Below are 14,780 nucleotides of genomic sequence, written 5' to 3'. Positions count from 1 at the left end.
CAATCAGAGCACCCTTATTGGAGACTCAACCCAAAATTGATTTTAGTAGAGTTTGACGTTAGCAGATTACTAAGGTAACTGCATGATTAGCTAATAAGCATAAAAATATATAGCACACACTGATATTGGGTAAAATAATAAATTTTTAATTACTCATTTTTAATAAACTATTTATATATATTTTTTTTTATAGCATTGAATCAAATAAATGTTCATTCATAACTGACCCATGGCCACACAAGGCCCATGCTTTATCCAACATCTTGAAATGATTTTCAATAGTGTTATAATTCATTGAGTTTTATTAGAATATTTTTAATTAGCCTTTATTTTTATATGTTCAGTTTTTATATGATATTTTTTTTTTAGTAATGTACGTATGTTCTTTTATATATATATATATATTATTATTATTATTATTATTATTTTTATTTTTTTTACAAATAATACCATTTAGGGTTCATTTACTTTTATTTCTGTTTTAGTTGTTATTTATTTTCAGTTTGTAATTTTAGTGGCTCAATCAACATTTCTAAGTTTCGTTTTTCCATCTAATGTTTATATTTTATTTTATTTCAGCTATATTTTAATTAACAAAAATGTTTTAAATAGTTTGTTTTAGTTAAGGAATAATAGCCCTTTTTTTTTTTTTTTTTGGCACCTCACTAGAATTTGAAACAGAGTAAGTGTATCCTGGCCATTCAGGAGTTAATCGAGTCACCCTAGCAGACCCTATGATCGAGCCTGTTGACCTCTGTCACAACACTGCAATGTTTGTCAAACACTGTCCCTGGCTGCAAACACACACACTCTGACCACGTCTGACTGTTACGTACATACACACCCACTGACACACACACTTCTCATGTCTGTGCTGATTGCCACAAGAGCTGGCACGCCTGTCAGTGTTGTTTGCCCATCAGCACTCCACAAAGCAGAGGTCTGATTAATCAATACCCCTGTACTCGCCGAAGGCACCCTGCTGATACGGACACAGGAGACTGGTCAGTTGCAGGGTGTTTGCAGAGCTTTCCAAAGGGTTCAAGAGAGCCTTGCTTACTCTGGCCGCTTACACACACTGTAAAGTTTCAGTAGTAACAAACGCTTTTAAATACAGGAGTGAGTCCCCTAAATTATCGTTCCGTGTGTGTACGAAACACCAATGAAATATTACAGCGAGAAAAGACAAGTTAAGTTCAGCAATTTTAACTAAAGCACAGTCAACGGAGGTGTCGTGTTTTGTTTATGATTATGATTGCTTCACAGAGCATGCTCTTGCAATGTTTCCATGTCCACTTATTATAAGCGTTTTTGGGCTTGTTATTTAAGCTTGTCTTATAAAGCGATCAAGTTTACAGAGCTATTAAAGTGAGCAGGTGTGAGTTGTAATATTTGGGTTTTATTTTCAGCATAAAGCATTTGGATTTTATTTGGTTTATTGTGATTTGTGAGCATGTTCTTGCTCACTGTTTTTCTAGCAAGATCTGGCAACACGAGCGAGTCAAGGCTCGTACCTCTTCCCCATGTGTGATTTTGGAAGTCGTATAGCAAATAACATCATACTGAACCACTTCACCTCAAAAAGTAGTTTGAATTTTAACTTTAAAATACTGAAAATCACCAAGATGCTATGCAGTGACCAAATTCGTCAGTTTGGTAAAAATGAGAGTGAATCAATAAATGTAAGCAATACGAATAAATTAATGTATGTCTGTATTTATTTTATGTATTGATCTGTATAAAAAAATGCAAAAGACACTTTTATCTAAAGCAATAATAAAAGCTTCAAATTATTTTTTTGGCCACTGCATTGCTTCTTGCTGATTTTTAGCTGATATAAAAATGTAATCTTTTATATATGTTCTTATTTTTAAAATAATCATGCTATTAATAACTACACTATGAAACCATGAGCGTCACATTTTAAAGTTAAAATTTATATATATATTTTAAATAATCAATATAATCAATCTGAGTGACTCATCTTTTCTTTTGACTGTCTCCAAGAAAATATCAATATGTTTTAGTCTGTTTTCACTTTGAGATGAGCAAGGCTGTGACATCACAGGGCCGGAATGCTTGGCGTCTCGTGTTGGGATGTTACCGGCAGCCGTGAAAGTGGGCCATAGAAGCCCTGTCGTAAATCAGACTCACTTTTCAAAGTGGGGCATTAGAAGCACCTGTCAACAATTAGTCCTATCAGCTTCAGCCCGATGAGCCACTTTGACAACAGGGTTCTGAGGTGACGTTTTTTTGTACTGGGAACAGGATGGGGAAATCTAAGAAACAGAAGTCTGAGGCAGTTCGTATGCCTTAGAGGCAACCTTGGACTGTCCGGATTTTATAACCTAAAGGATCATTCTATAATTCCTTAAGCCAAAAGATGGGAGGATAGCAGGATGTGGCTTTTGAATTAAGATGAAACGGTGTGGGGGAGAGAGGGAGACAAAGTGGTTTGCACTTTTCCGTGGTCCCTGAGGGCCTCTCCTATGGGCTCATACTCGGAGCTGGAATGCTTGAGCCGCTCGCATATCCTGCCAGAATTGTTTGCTTCATTTTCAAATCAGTGATTCAATATTTCTTTTTTTTAGGCATTTCAATGTATTACAAATCACACATTTCCCTTCACACTTTTAGCATTCACTTATTCAGACTTTAAGCTAAACTAGGAATTTGCATAGCCTGTGAGAATAAAACTTTTGTTTTAATGCTTTTTTAAATGTCTCCTATGCTCACCAGGGGCTTTGTTTGTTTATTTGTTAAAACATACTGTAAAAACAGTAATACTGTGAAATATTATTACAATTTAAAATAACTTTTCTATTTTAGTAGATTTAATAGATAGTTTAAAATGTAAAAAAAAAAATGGTTGTGATGGCAAAGCTGAATTTCCAGCAGCCATTATTCCAGTCTTCAGTGTCACATGAAAACAGTTGTGCTTTTTAATATTATTATGGAAACTGTGATCCAAATATTTTAGGATTTTTTGATGAATGTAAAGTTTTTTTTGTAAAACAATGCGAAAAAAAGTCTTTACTGTCACTTTTGATCCATTAAATATATACTTTGCTGTATAAAAGTCTAATTTTTATATTAAATAAAACCCCAAGCTTTTGAACGGTAGTGCAATTGTTGGTTTGCTAAACAGTATAATAGTATAATAACAGGATTTCTACAAATAAAAAACAAACATATTTTTCCTCTCTAGGAAACGGCATTTTCCGTCTTCGAAAAATTGTTTTTGTGTTTGTCGCACTTTTAAATCCTTTTCCGCTGTGATTACTTATCAGACACAAAAAAAGAAAAGGCTATCAGCGTCACTTTCTGTTAGCTTTTCCGTGGGTTTTGTTCATTTTTGGGTCAATGAGCGTGAACGGAGGCAGCAGAAATAAATGATTGATAAGAAAAGCTGAGACGCGGTAGCCACAACAGTAGACTTGCAATTGTCTCCTGTGACAACTCATTGATTTAGGGAAGGAACTAGAGAAGTACACATCCTTCAGAGCTGGCACTCTGTAAAAATAGAAACCACAATCGGGCTTTCTTCTCTTCCAGTTTAATTGTGGAGTTTTTTCGGTCTATTTTAGGACTAGGAGGCACATCCCCCTCGCCTTAGGTTCATGGCATTGTCAGATAATTCAACAAGTCCTTCTTTGTTCAGTGCTAACAGAGAGTTAATTCAGTTGTTTACGTGGTGTTGTCTGCTAGTTGTTTTGTCCTCCTGTCAATAAACTACCTTTAAATTAACAAATGGTGAAAGAAAATGCTTTTTGAAGCATAACTGTTGTTGGAGTGTTTATGCTCATGTGGCTTTGGTAGCCATACTGTGCAGCCGGTTAAGCTCTGTGCCGACCAAGCACAAGGTTGTGAGGAGTGCGATTGAAAGTGCCGTCCGGACTGAGGTTGTCACCTTTAGCTTTGCGCTTACAGGAAATGACATGTCAGTTTTACAATGCTTGTTGGTCTGCTTCTTCACCTGTCCATTGACTATTTTGAAAGGAAAAACAAGGTGCAACAGGAAGCTGTTAATTCGCTGTTATTAAGTTAGGGATAACGGGATACTTCCTTTGAGCCATTTAAAGTCTGCATTCGGCTTGTTTGGGTTTCAGGCTTGTTTTATCAGTAACTACGCCTGTTTACACCATTCCTCATCTTATAGCGAAAACAAGGCAGACATGGATGCTTTTGCAAAACTGTTGACGCAGTGTTGTTTGGAGCAAAATGTTTTAAAAAGCAACACTGGTTGTAAAGTTGACAGTTCAAATCTTTATGAAAATTAAATTAAATTCTTGAAAATTAAAGGGCTGGTAAAATGCCATTTTCACAAGATGTAAAATAAATCTCTGATGTCCCCAGAGTGTGTGTGTGTGTGGAGTTTTAGCACAAAATACCCCACAGATATTTTTATATAGCATGTTAAAGTTGTCACTTTTTGAGGTTTTGCAAAAACGCACCGTTTTGTGCCTGGCCCTTTAAATGCAAATGAGCTGCACAGAGGGCGGGGTTTCAAGAGCTTGTGTGTGTTAGCAGCTGCGATTACCTCACGCAGACACACTAAAATGACAGAAACTGTTCTGCCTTTAATGTTAAAACGGAGTCAGACAAAGATGGAGAGACAAAAGAAGAAGTGACAACATGTAATGCAACAGGACGTCTCTGAATGGTTAGTTGATGAATTTATGTTGCTGATGTAGAGTTAGTGAACTATCTTCAATTAGGATATTCTGTCATGGTAATCTATAAATCGCTCGTATAGGAACTGTTGTGAGAGGCACACAAAGTGACTTTCGATTGCATGTGAAAAGATGGATGCTAAAGTTTGAGCTGACTCACAAATGTACAACAACTCTTCATCTTCTCAACATGGACTGCGTGTTCCCGGGGGCAGGGTTTATGTACATTTTAGGCTTGCTGATGTCAGTAACCCGCGAGGAATGTCGTTTAGTCCCTACCAGCCGTTTGTTGTAGTCCTTTTCTTTAAAAGCAAATATCTTCCTTTGCTTTGAACTTTGAGCGTTGTAACTTTGCAGATGTTGTTTATGCTCAAACAGCAACATTACACACTAACTAAAGTTAGAAAAGTGAAATCATACTTTACCACCTCTTTAATGTTAATATACACTTTTTTTAAAAATTCAACTTTTATTCAACAAGGATGCTTTTAAATTGATCAAACGTGACATTTATATTGTTACAAAAGTATTCTATTTCAAATAAATGCTGTTCTTTTGAATATATTTAATTAAAATATATTTAATTAAAAATGTATTTAATATAAAGAACTAAAAAAATGTTTTTTTGATCAAACAAAATACAGCCTTGGTGATCATAAGAGTCTTCTTTTAAAAACGTAAAATAAGTCTTACCAACATTTTGCAGTGAATAAAATGTATACAATTATTTAACTTTTCACTCAAAAGTGAAATTATTATTTTAGTGGTCTCATAGCCTAGTGTATAATGTCTAAGCCAAATATGGGACTAAGTAGTCTTTAATCTTCTATTTAATATTTGTTATTAGGGCTGTAGTGCCTTTAGAGCAGAGTAGAAGTCTTGCTTTCTTGTCGAGAGTGGCGGTAAAGCGTGACACACTCACTGAGTCCTGTGCTGAATCATTCACAATCATCAGATCTCTCTCTCTCTCTCTCTCTCTCTCTCTCTCTCTCTCTCTCTCTCTCTCTCTCTCTCTCTCTCTCTCTCTCTCTCTCTCTCTCTCTCTCTCTCTCTCTCTCTCTCTCTCTCTCTCTCTCTCTCTCTCTCTCTCTCTCTCTCTCTCTCTCTCTCTCTCTCTCTCTCTCTCTCTCTCTCTCTCTCTCTCTCTCTCTCTCTGTGTGTATATGTGCGTGTGTGTCTGTGGGACATGCAGCCGATCTGATCTATAGAGACAGGGCCAGCAAACACTCTCTGTAATCACAAACTGCCTCCTCCCTTGTCACACACACACACACACACACACACACACACTCTCTTAAATTCCATCACAGCTTCACAGTGGCTCTCTGATTCTTAAAGATAAAGCTCAGCTCCTCCGCTCACAAAACATCAGTCGTGCAATCAGCCTAGGCATCAAAGCACCGCTCTTGTTTTAACATACCACAACTCTGCATCATGTACAGTCTCATTTAGACTCTCTATCCAAAAGATGTATTACTCTGGTTACAAAGTCTTGTCCTATTGCTGGATGCAGTACGAGTGTAGGCCTCTCTGTGGCGCTGTGTTCTCAGCTTTTTGTTAACAGGCCAGGCTCAAATGATGGACCTTATTTCACTCCATTGGCAGAGAGAGGAAAAATACTTAGGCCTGAATCATGCCACTACGTTTTGTCTTGATATGAATCTAATCCAGCAACAGGGCTGGAGTTACTCTGTAATTTGTCCTGAATTTTATGAATGGCCTCCTCTTAAAAGCAAACAGCAATGCTTCCTCTCCAGCATCTGCCTTAAAGATAAATTATTTGTTATAGATTTTTATTGTTTGTCTTTTACAAGTTTTGTTGTAAAAAGAAAATATTTTAATTTCACATTTGTCAATCTATCATGTTTTCATGAATTAAAATATATTTAAAAATGTCTTTTTTATTTTTGTAACATATTTAAAAATATTCTATATACAGTATCTTTTTGTTGTTTTTGTTGTTGTATACTTTAGTAGTTTTATCAGAAAATGTTATGCAGCTTTAAACGGTTTTACTTTTTTATTGCCATACATATTTATTGTTGGATCTTATTTGATAAGTATAGCTATGCCTGATTATCATTGTTGACATTATTTTGTAAAGAAAATCTTTCCCTAATTTTTTACAGTTTCTTCTAGTATAATTTCCCCCTGGCACGATGATTGTAAACATCTAATTGAGACTGTGCTGTTGTTTGGCCTGGGTGGCCTGCTATGTGTTTTTTCGTTTTCTCCTTTTTTTCCCTTTTTTTTTTTGTTGTAAGTCTTGCTTTCATGCGAAAACTTTTCTTGTGGGCTGGTGTGTCTTTATCAGGCATAGTGAGCCATGTTGATATGCTGCCCTTTCCCACTGTGAGGAAATGTGATTTTGACACTTCTCATGACCTGAGACCCTGCACTGTCCCACAGTGAATGTTTCTCTGTACCATGATGCAATGCAGCATTTCTCCTCTTGCTGTCAGCCAGTCTGATATCATTCTTTGAAATATTATTGTAGAATTAATATTTCTATTGTGTGTGTGTGTGTGTGTGTGTGTGTGTGTGTGTGTGTGTGTGTGTGTGTGTGTATTCTAAACTAATATTTTATTTTAAAGAATTATATCAGACTGGCTGGCAGCAAGAGGATATATTTTATTTCACACACACACACACACACACACACACACACACACACACACACACACACACACACACACACACACACACACACACACACACACACACACACACACACACACACACACACACATACACACATACACACACACGGTGTATTATATTGTGTGTGTGTATACACATCTTAAATTCTATATATATTGTATATATATATTACATGGACTAAATCTTTTTGTCCGGCTCCTTTTTAATGTGTAACTTAGAGCAAAACCACAAATTGCACTGAGGAAATGAAAACACTGATATGTTTGTGTTTGCACAATATAATTTTATGATAAGCAAATACATGGATTAAATTGCCTGTTTTGTGGCTGAAACAGCTGTTGGATATGCATGTTTTTGCCGTATTGTCAAATCAAGACCAATAATGATGAAATGTCTGGTTTTTAATTTCTTGTTGTAGATGCTTTGATATTATTTTATGCAGACTCTTTTCAGGGTTTTGCCAGTCAAAACCACCTTTTAGTTTGTAATTTTGGATGTAATTATGATCATGATCATTTCTGCAGAGTTGATGTTGTGGTTTGATACTAGATATTTTAATTACATTAATGAGTTTAAACAGTGCTTGTGGCCCCAGGGTAAGATTACCGGTTTTGTCTTCGCTTGGAAATGGAATAGAGCATTTGAGTTCGAAGAAATTTTGATTATTGACATTTCTAGGCTAGAACAATTAAAACATATATTTATTAAAGGAAACATCATTTGTCAGTGCTGCTTAACACATTCATGGCACAGGCACAAGAAACAGGAAATTCTGCTATATTTCCTTTTCAGCTGTTGCAGCATGGGACTGCACTGCTCTTTCAGTTTCAATAGTAGTAGATTAGGGGCAGTCGTGGCCTAGTGGTTAGAGAGTCAGACTGGTAACCCGAAGGTTGCGGGTTCGCTTCTCAATACCGGCAGGAAATGACTGAGGTGCCCTTGAGCAAGGCACCTAACCCCCAATCTCTCCCCGGGTGTCACAGCAAAAATGGCTGCCCACTGCTCCGAGTGTGTGTGTTCACTTATCACTACTCCTAATGTGTGCACTAACCTGAATGGGTTAAATGCAGTCACAATACTTGACCTTCATGTTACTTTCACTTTTTATATTAGATTTTTTTTTTTAATTCTCTTTAATTAAAATTTTTATTTTATTTTAGTGTAGTGTAGTCATTCACATTTTTCGTGAACATCTTCCACGCACACTTGAATTGGTTTAGCCTACCTTTATTATTTACAGGCTTTATAGCCAAACTGTAAGATTTATTTTCTTCTTTTGATATTAAAAATTTCACTGATATTTACTAATTCGTATCATGGATGTATCCACATTTTCAAGATTGAGCAGCACTAAATGTAATAATTTTAGAATCAACAATTGTAACCATATTCGTCAACCACTAATCAGAATATTTGGAATAACGTGACCACTCACTGTCTACTGCTGTTATGGTCCTATCAGGCAGCGAGTTGATTGACATCCTGCCGCTTTGAATTGAACTTATTCACTGGAACATTTCTTTCTCTCTCTCTCTCTCTCTCTCTCTCTCTCTCTCTCTCTCTCTCTCTCTCTCTCTCTCTCTCTGACAGACCAGCATAGGGTTTCATTTAGACATGTTTGAAATGACACTGCAGCGTTCATGATTGGGAGGAGAGAATATGGTTCCCACTTACCCATAAGTAAATTGACATGATCAGATTACGTGCTCCTGATCAGAGCCACATGCCGAGGTGCATTGATTGAGTCTGCGGATGCCTTCCTGTTCATCTTCTCATGCGCCGTTTGCGAAGTCTGCTCGTCTGAGGTGAAACATCCTCACACACACACACACACACACACACACACACACACACACACACACACACACACACACACACACACACACACACACACACACACACACACACACACACACACACACACACACACATATTGCCTTGCAAACAAACTCGCTCACATATGGTTTCAGTAAGGCTGTTATCTGAGCCACAGAAGAGTGTAGATTCCCACTGTCACCAAGGTGCTCCTCTGATGAGCTGTAAATGCTGACATGTTGTAAACTATTGGATCTGATTTCAGACAGTCTCGTTCGGATGTAGTTTGTTTAATAAATTACGCACTTGAATGCTTTCACATTTTCTTTGATAAATGCGTATATTGCTATTTTACAGCAGTGAATATTTTTTGTCATGATGTAATGGCTTGTAATCATATGGTGAACTCTGCAGTGAAATCAGCACATGGAATGAGGGGGAACAGAAAACATTCATTTTATAATGCAGTTTGAAGTCTTTTGGTGAAAATACTTATAAGGCACAATGTCTGGTAATAGTCAGGAAGTTTCATATAATGTTTCTGCTCATTAAAGCAGATTCCGTACAACCCAAAAACTTTGCAGGGGATAAAAAATCTCCGCTGTCACTTTAAAAGCACTCTCATTCACTGGCGGTTGGGGAAAAGACTGGCAGTTGGCCATTTTCACATAGGCTGGCTTGACCCCACTACAAGCCTGAAAATAGCAGTGAGCAGATACTGTAAAAGCAGAGGCAACCAGAAATGGCTTTTCCACCAATGTCTGATTTCTTCTGAAAACAGTAAATCTTGTGAAGTTTATTTTCTTTGCAGCATCTGTGTTTTATAATGGTTCCTTTAATTTGTTTTCACTTTGTCCACCGGGATTGCTTTTATCCGGCACTTTCTGGCCTCTCCTTCTACTTACTTTTCTCTCCCCCCCCCCCACTTCCACTTGTAGTACTCCTCCTTTGAAAGTGTGTATTTTAATAATGATAGCTCTGGGAATTGGCACAGGCAGACTTGACATGACAGCGCCGTCCCCCTGAGTGCGGCGGTACCGCCATTGTTCCTTTTCCTCTCCACTCATCCCTCTTTTTTTCCCTCCTCCCCTCCCGTCCTAATCCCTACCTCCTGTGAACTACGCTCTTACAGGAGCATGTCTGGGAAACCTGGACGAGTGCAAAAGACATGAATGGGTGAAACAGAATATATCAAAGTATTCCCAAACTGAGAGAGTATGACTTTTTTCTAGGAATTCAGATCTTCTGCAGATGCTCCTTAAAGCCCAGCGATTTCTCAATGGCTGACATTTTGGAACGTCATGCAATATTCTGTCCCTAGGATTGTTATTCACGTTGGCTTCCATCAAGGTTGTGTTTTTTTAATTCACTTCAGTGTGGATGCGATCAAAATGGGATGATGTTTGCGTAAGAATGTTGTTGTTTTTAGCTATTTGTGTGCAAATCAACCAAATAACGAATGGAAAAGTGCCAGTTTAGATGGATCGCTTGTGTTCATTGCTTTATCAGATGCAAATAGAACAGCTTGGGGGAGAAAACAAGATATCAGTGACAGGGCGGCCAGGTCTGTGCCATTAGAAGAAAATGCAAATGGAGCGGAGTGAGCTTAAACAGAAGGGTCAGGTGACAGAGGGTGACCCGGCTTACCTCTTGGAGTTTGGATTTGCATCGATAGATCTTCTTTCCATTGGCTTGTCATGTATCACTGCGCAGGCCATCACACATGAGTCATTAATCAAATGACAACTCCATAAGCAGTATCGTTTTGACTGGCCAGGCGCCTTGCCTCTCTCGGACGTGCCATTCTTGAGGGTTCCGGCCAAACCTGCCACACTCGGGTTCGCGTCATTTGGTGGCTGAGTTTCACATCATCCCGTGCGAGGCGTCTGCTTTTTTGATGGCTTAAGCTTTGCCGCCGTGACGGCTGTGTCCACGGGCGAGTTGGGTTTTGATTTGGCGGGGGTTGAAAAGTTTGCAGAGACTGAGTGTGTCCTTCATGGAAAGATGCTAAATTCATTAAGAATTTTCTTCCTCTACTCCTCGTCTTTGTCCACCAGAAGCACCATTATGGGTTTTCAGGCTGCTTCCTGTTCAAATTCCTTTTCTTTTCTGCTGCTCTTGCACACAAAAGGTGGCTGCGCTTGGGGTGTAGTGGTTTTGAAATGTGAAGGGCCCTTGAGATCCGGGCCCTGTGTGGAATGGCGCAGGGGTTTGTGTAATGTCTCCAGCCAAAGCAGGCCTTTATCGAGGGCCATGAGGCCTAAATGGTCTCTCTTTGGTTAAGCACAAAGACAACGTTTCTGGGTATTAGAGAGACACAGACAGGCTGGCTAATGATCTAAAACCCCTCCAACACTGTGGCACGGCCGCTCTCAGCGCTTTTGCCCTCAGATAATCATTGTTTTGTGTCTCAGGTATTTTTCGGAGCCCCTGAATACCCTCTTCCTGGTGATATTACAATGGAAGCAAGGAAAATCTTCGCTGAGATTATTGGACTGGTCCGAAATATTATGTCTTGAAAGGGAAAATATAATGGAGTTAAAAAAACGACTTTGTGTAAAATATTTGTGCAGAGTACATATGCACTAAATAGGTTTGTTTTTGTGGTGTGGAAGCGTGGATCAAATCGATGCCTGTATCATCTGGATTGAAAAGCAACACAAAAACAAACAAAAACTGATGAAAGGTGAATAATTAAGGGGAGAGCTATATAAACCTTTTATCTGTTGTGTTTGTTTCCCTGAGAAAACATGCTCTATTGTGAATTGATTGTATATTTTAGCACAACTGGAATGCTGTTTTCATCATTCGCTTATTTTTTTTGTTAATTGTTATCCATCTTATTTTTAACGCAAGAGTGGGTGCTGCCATTTGTAACTTGAATGTATCTGGCTTCCCGCGTCATCCTCTTCCAGTTATTTTTAGCTGTACAAAACGGCTTATGCTGCTTGATATTGCAAACTGGTTTGTTTTCTTAGCATCATATTTTAAGGTATTGTTGTAATTCTAATCAAACTGGTTTGTATAAATAGTTTTATTGTTTACTGCACTTTGCTATTCTCCTAATTATTTACCTATAGCAAATGAATTGTAAGTCTCACACATTCACAAAAATTAAGCTTAATTTCACATTGCACAATAAGGTGGATACAACAAATCAGTTTGGACTTAAAGGGATAGTTCACTCAAAAATGAAAATTCTGTCATTAATTACTCACCCAGTTGTTCCAAATCTGTATGAATTCCTTTCTTATGCTGAACTTGGAAATACTATGGAAGTCAATGGTACCCATCAGCTGTTTGGTTACCGACATTCTTCAAAATATCATATTTTGTGTTCAGTAGAAGAGTAAATTATGTCAAATTATAAATTTTTTGGGTGAGCTATCCCTTTAACATAGGCTGCTGATTTAACGTTTGTGAAAGTCACTTATGCTCACCAAGGTCTCATTTATTTGATAAAAAATACAGTTAGAAGGGTAATATTGTGAAATATTATTACAGTTTAAATAACTTCTAATATATTTTATATTTGAAAAAAGCTGAATTTTCAGCAGCCATTCCTCAGTCTTCAGCGTCACATGATCCTTCAGAAATCATTTTGTATGCTGATTTGGTGCTCAAGAAATTATATATATATTATCAATGTTTAAAATTGTACTGCTTAATATTTTTGTGTATTTTTTTCATGAGTCTGAGAACAGCTTTTATTTGAAATAGAAATCTTGCTTAAGAGTATAAATGTTTTTACTGTATCTTTTGATCAATTTAATGCATTCGTTGATGAATAAAACTAATTCCTTTTAAAGAAATCTTAGTGTATTATGTATATGACCTATAGAATTTTAATTTAAATACAAACTCAAATTACTTACGTTTTTCATTTTCTTTCACAGCCAAACTCACCAGTCAAGAATCCTATAACAACTTCACCAACAACAACATGGGTAACCCACGCCTGTCTGCATTACCCAGTTTGACGGTCGTGCTACCACTGGCTCAGATCAAGCAACCGATGACCTTGGGCACCATCACCAAGCGCACTGGGTGGGTTCCTGCACACTATTTAGCACGCAAAGGTGTTCCGTATAGACATGTTATGTTATATTCAATGTTATATTACTTAAGACACAAATTATTACTGTTAATACTAGAATTATAATTTAATTCAAACTGAATTGCAAGAGAATTCATCAAATCAAAAATTAAATGTTGATGCTTGAGGACAGGAACTGGAAAGGCTGTATTCTGACTGGATAGGTAATCTGCTACTTGCTTTTGGCTACAGTCACCTTTTGGCTACAGTTATCTTTGCCATTTGGTGTGTTGTGACTTTAAACCAAGAAGAGCTCTCAATGGAAATGATGTTGCCATTTTAAGGCACAAGGTACTTAATACAGGTAGTATCTCAAAACCTATCGATTTGTGTCATCTGTTAGACCGGTTATAAACGTCAACTTTACACAGTTAGCTTTTGTTGCAGACCAGGCTACATGGTCAATTCAGGTTAACGGAATATAATTGTTGTAAGTCACTGGACATGTAAAGATCATTGATGCTCCAGCCATTCCTGGCGATAGCATTTCTCATTTGTGAGAACTGTGTTGGGGATTTGAAACGTAGTTGAGTTCGCATGAACTCTTTAAGTGTCATCAAACCGTCATTTGCCAGAGGATTGCCTGCATTTACACAAACATGCAAACCTGCATTCTCCCACATATGGATCTTTGCTGTAGTCGGTCGTTAGTTCCTGAGCCAGATGCATTACAATCACTGGACGGAGCATGCGGTTGCTCTCCATGTAACATGAACACGCCGGTAAAGACTGGTTGCCATATCAATGACTGCAGTGTGCATTTACATACTGACTAAACATAATTATGGCTTATTCCAATTGTTTATTTTCATTTAAATGCAAAGTTTGAATGGGAAATTCGCTAACGAAACAGTGGCACATCGGGTCAACTTTAAATAGGCAGATTTATACAAAGCCCTGTAGCTCATTGTCATGCAGAACACTTGCGCTGAGGTTGTTTTAAGGGCTCTCACTTCTAGTTTTGAATTGAAGAGTCATCAAGAGTGCATTAGTTTGAAGTTTGAATAATTCAGCCTTGCGTAGGGTTTAGTTTCTGGCTTTGGAGACCTTATATGAGCTTAGTCCCCATTTAAACAGCCTTTTCTACAGACATGCTGAGTCCGAGGCTGTACATTGTGACAGATAGATGTCTAGTCCCTTTTCATCCTTTGTCTTTGTCTTCTTAGCTGAGGCTAGCATATGTGGCGGCAGACAAGAGACATCCTATGTTGTGCTGAACTGTGTTGTGTGTCTACGTACAGTATATGTCAGTCAGTCAGCTGTACCCGCCTGTCTCTGCTCATATTCTCCTTGCCCATCAACATGCCCAAAAAACCTTACACTCAGATGTGCAGCACTCAGAGCTGAGGCTGGTGAATGGCAAATGATCTGGCCACCACATGGGAGACCGTCCTCCTTACAGACACAGTCTGTAATAATGCAACTGGACATTTAGTGTCGTGGCTAAATCAAGCGGGCTGGTGCGGGAGGAAAGCAGGTTGAAACCGTCTTTGCCACAAATGTCTAACTTCAAGTGAGCGATATTGGATATTAAC

The 14,780-nt window shown here is 38.0% G+C and overlaps 1 protein-coding gene across 3 annotated transcripts in view; it reads left to right on the top strand.

The window, feature by feature from the left end:
* Positions 1–14,780, top strand: part of bcas3 (BCAS3 microtubule associated cell migration factor) — a 224,822-nt gene that overhangs the window by 53,826 nt on the left and 156,216 nt on the right. For all 3 annotated transcript variants that reach the window (XM_079611583.1, XM_079611582.1, XM_079611584.1), the window contains exon 16: positions 13,046–13,196. In XM_079611583.1, coding sequence (XP_079467709.1) covers positions 13,046–13,196 — 151 coding nt within the window. The remainder of the gene's footprint in view (positions 1–13,045; positions 13,197–14,780) is intronic.

The sequence above is a fragment of the Phoxinus phoxinus genome (assembly GCF_949152265.1).
Source record: "Phoxinus phoxinus genome assembly, chromosome: 4".
NCBI classification, from domain to species: Eukaryota; Metazoa; Chordata; class Actinopteri; order Cypriniformes; family Leuciscidae; genus Phoxinus; species Phoxinus phoxinus.
The sequence above is the reverse complement of the archived record's forward strand: the minus strand, read 5'-3'. Positions and strand labels throughout refer to the sequence as shown.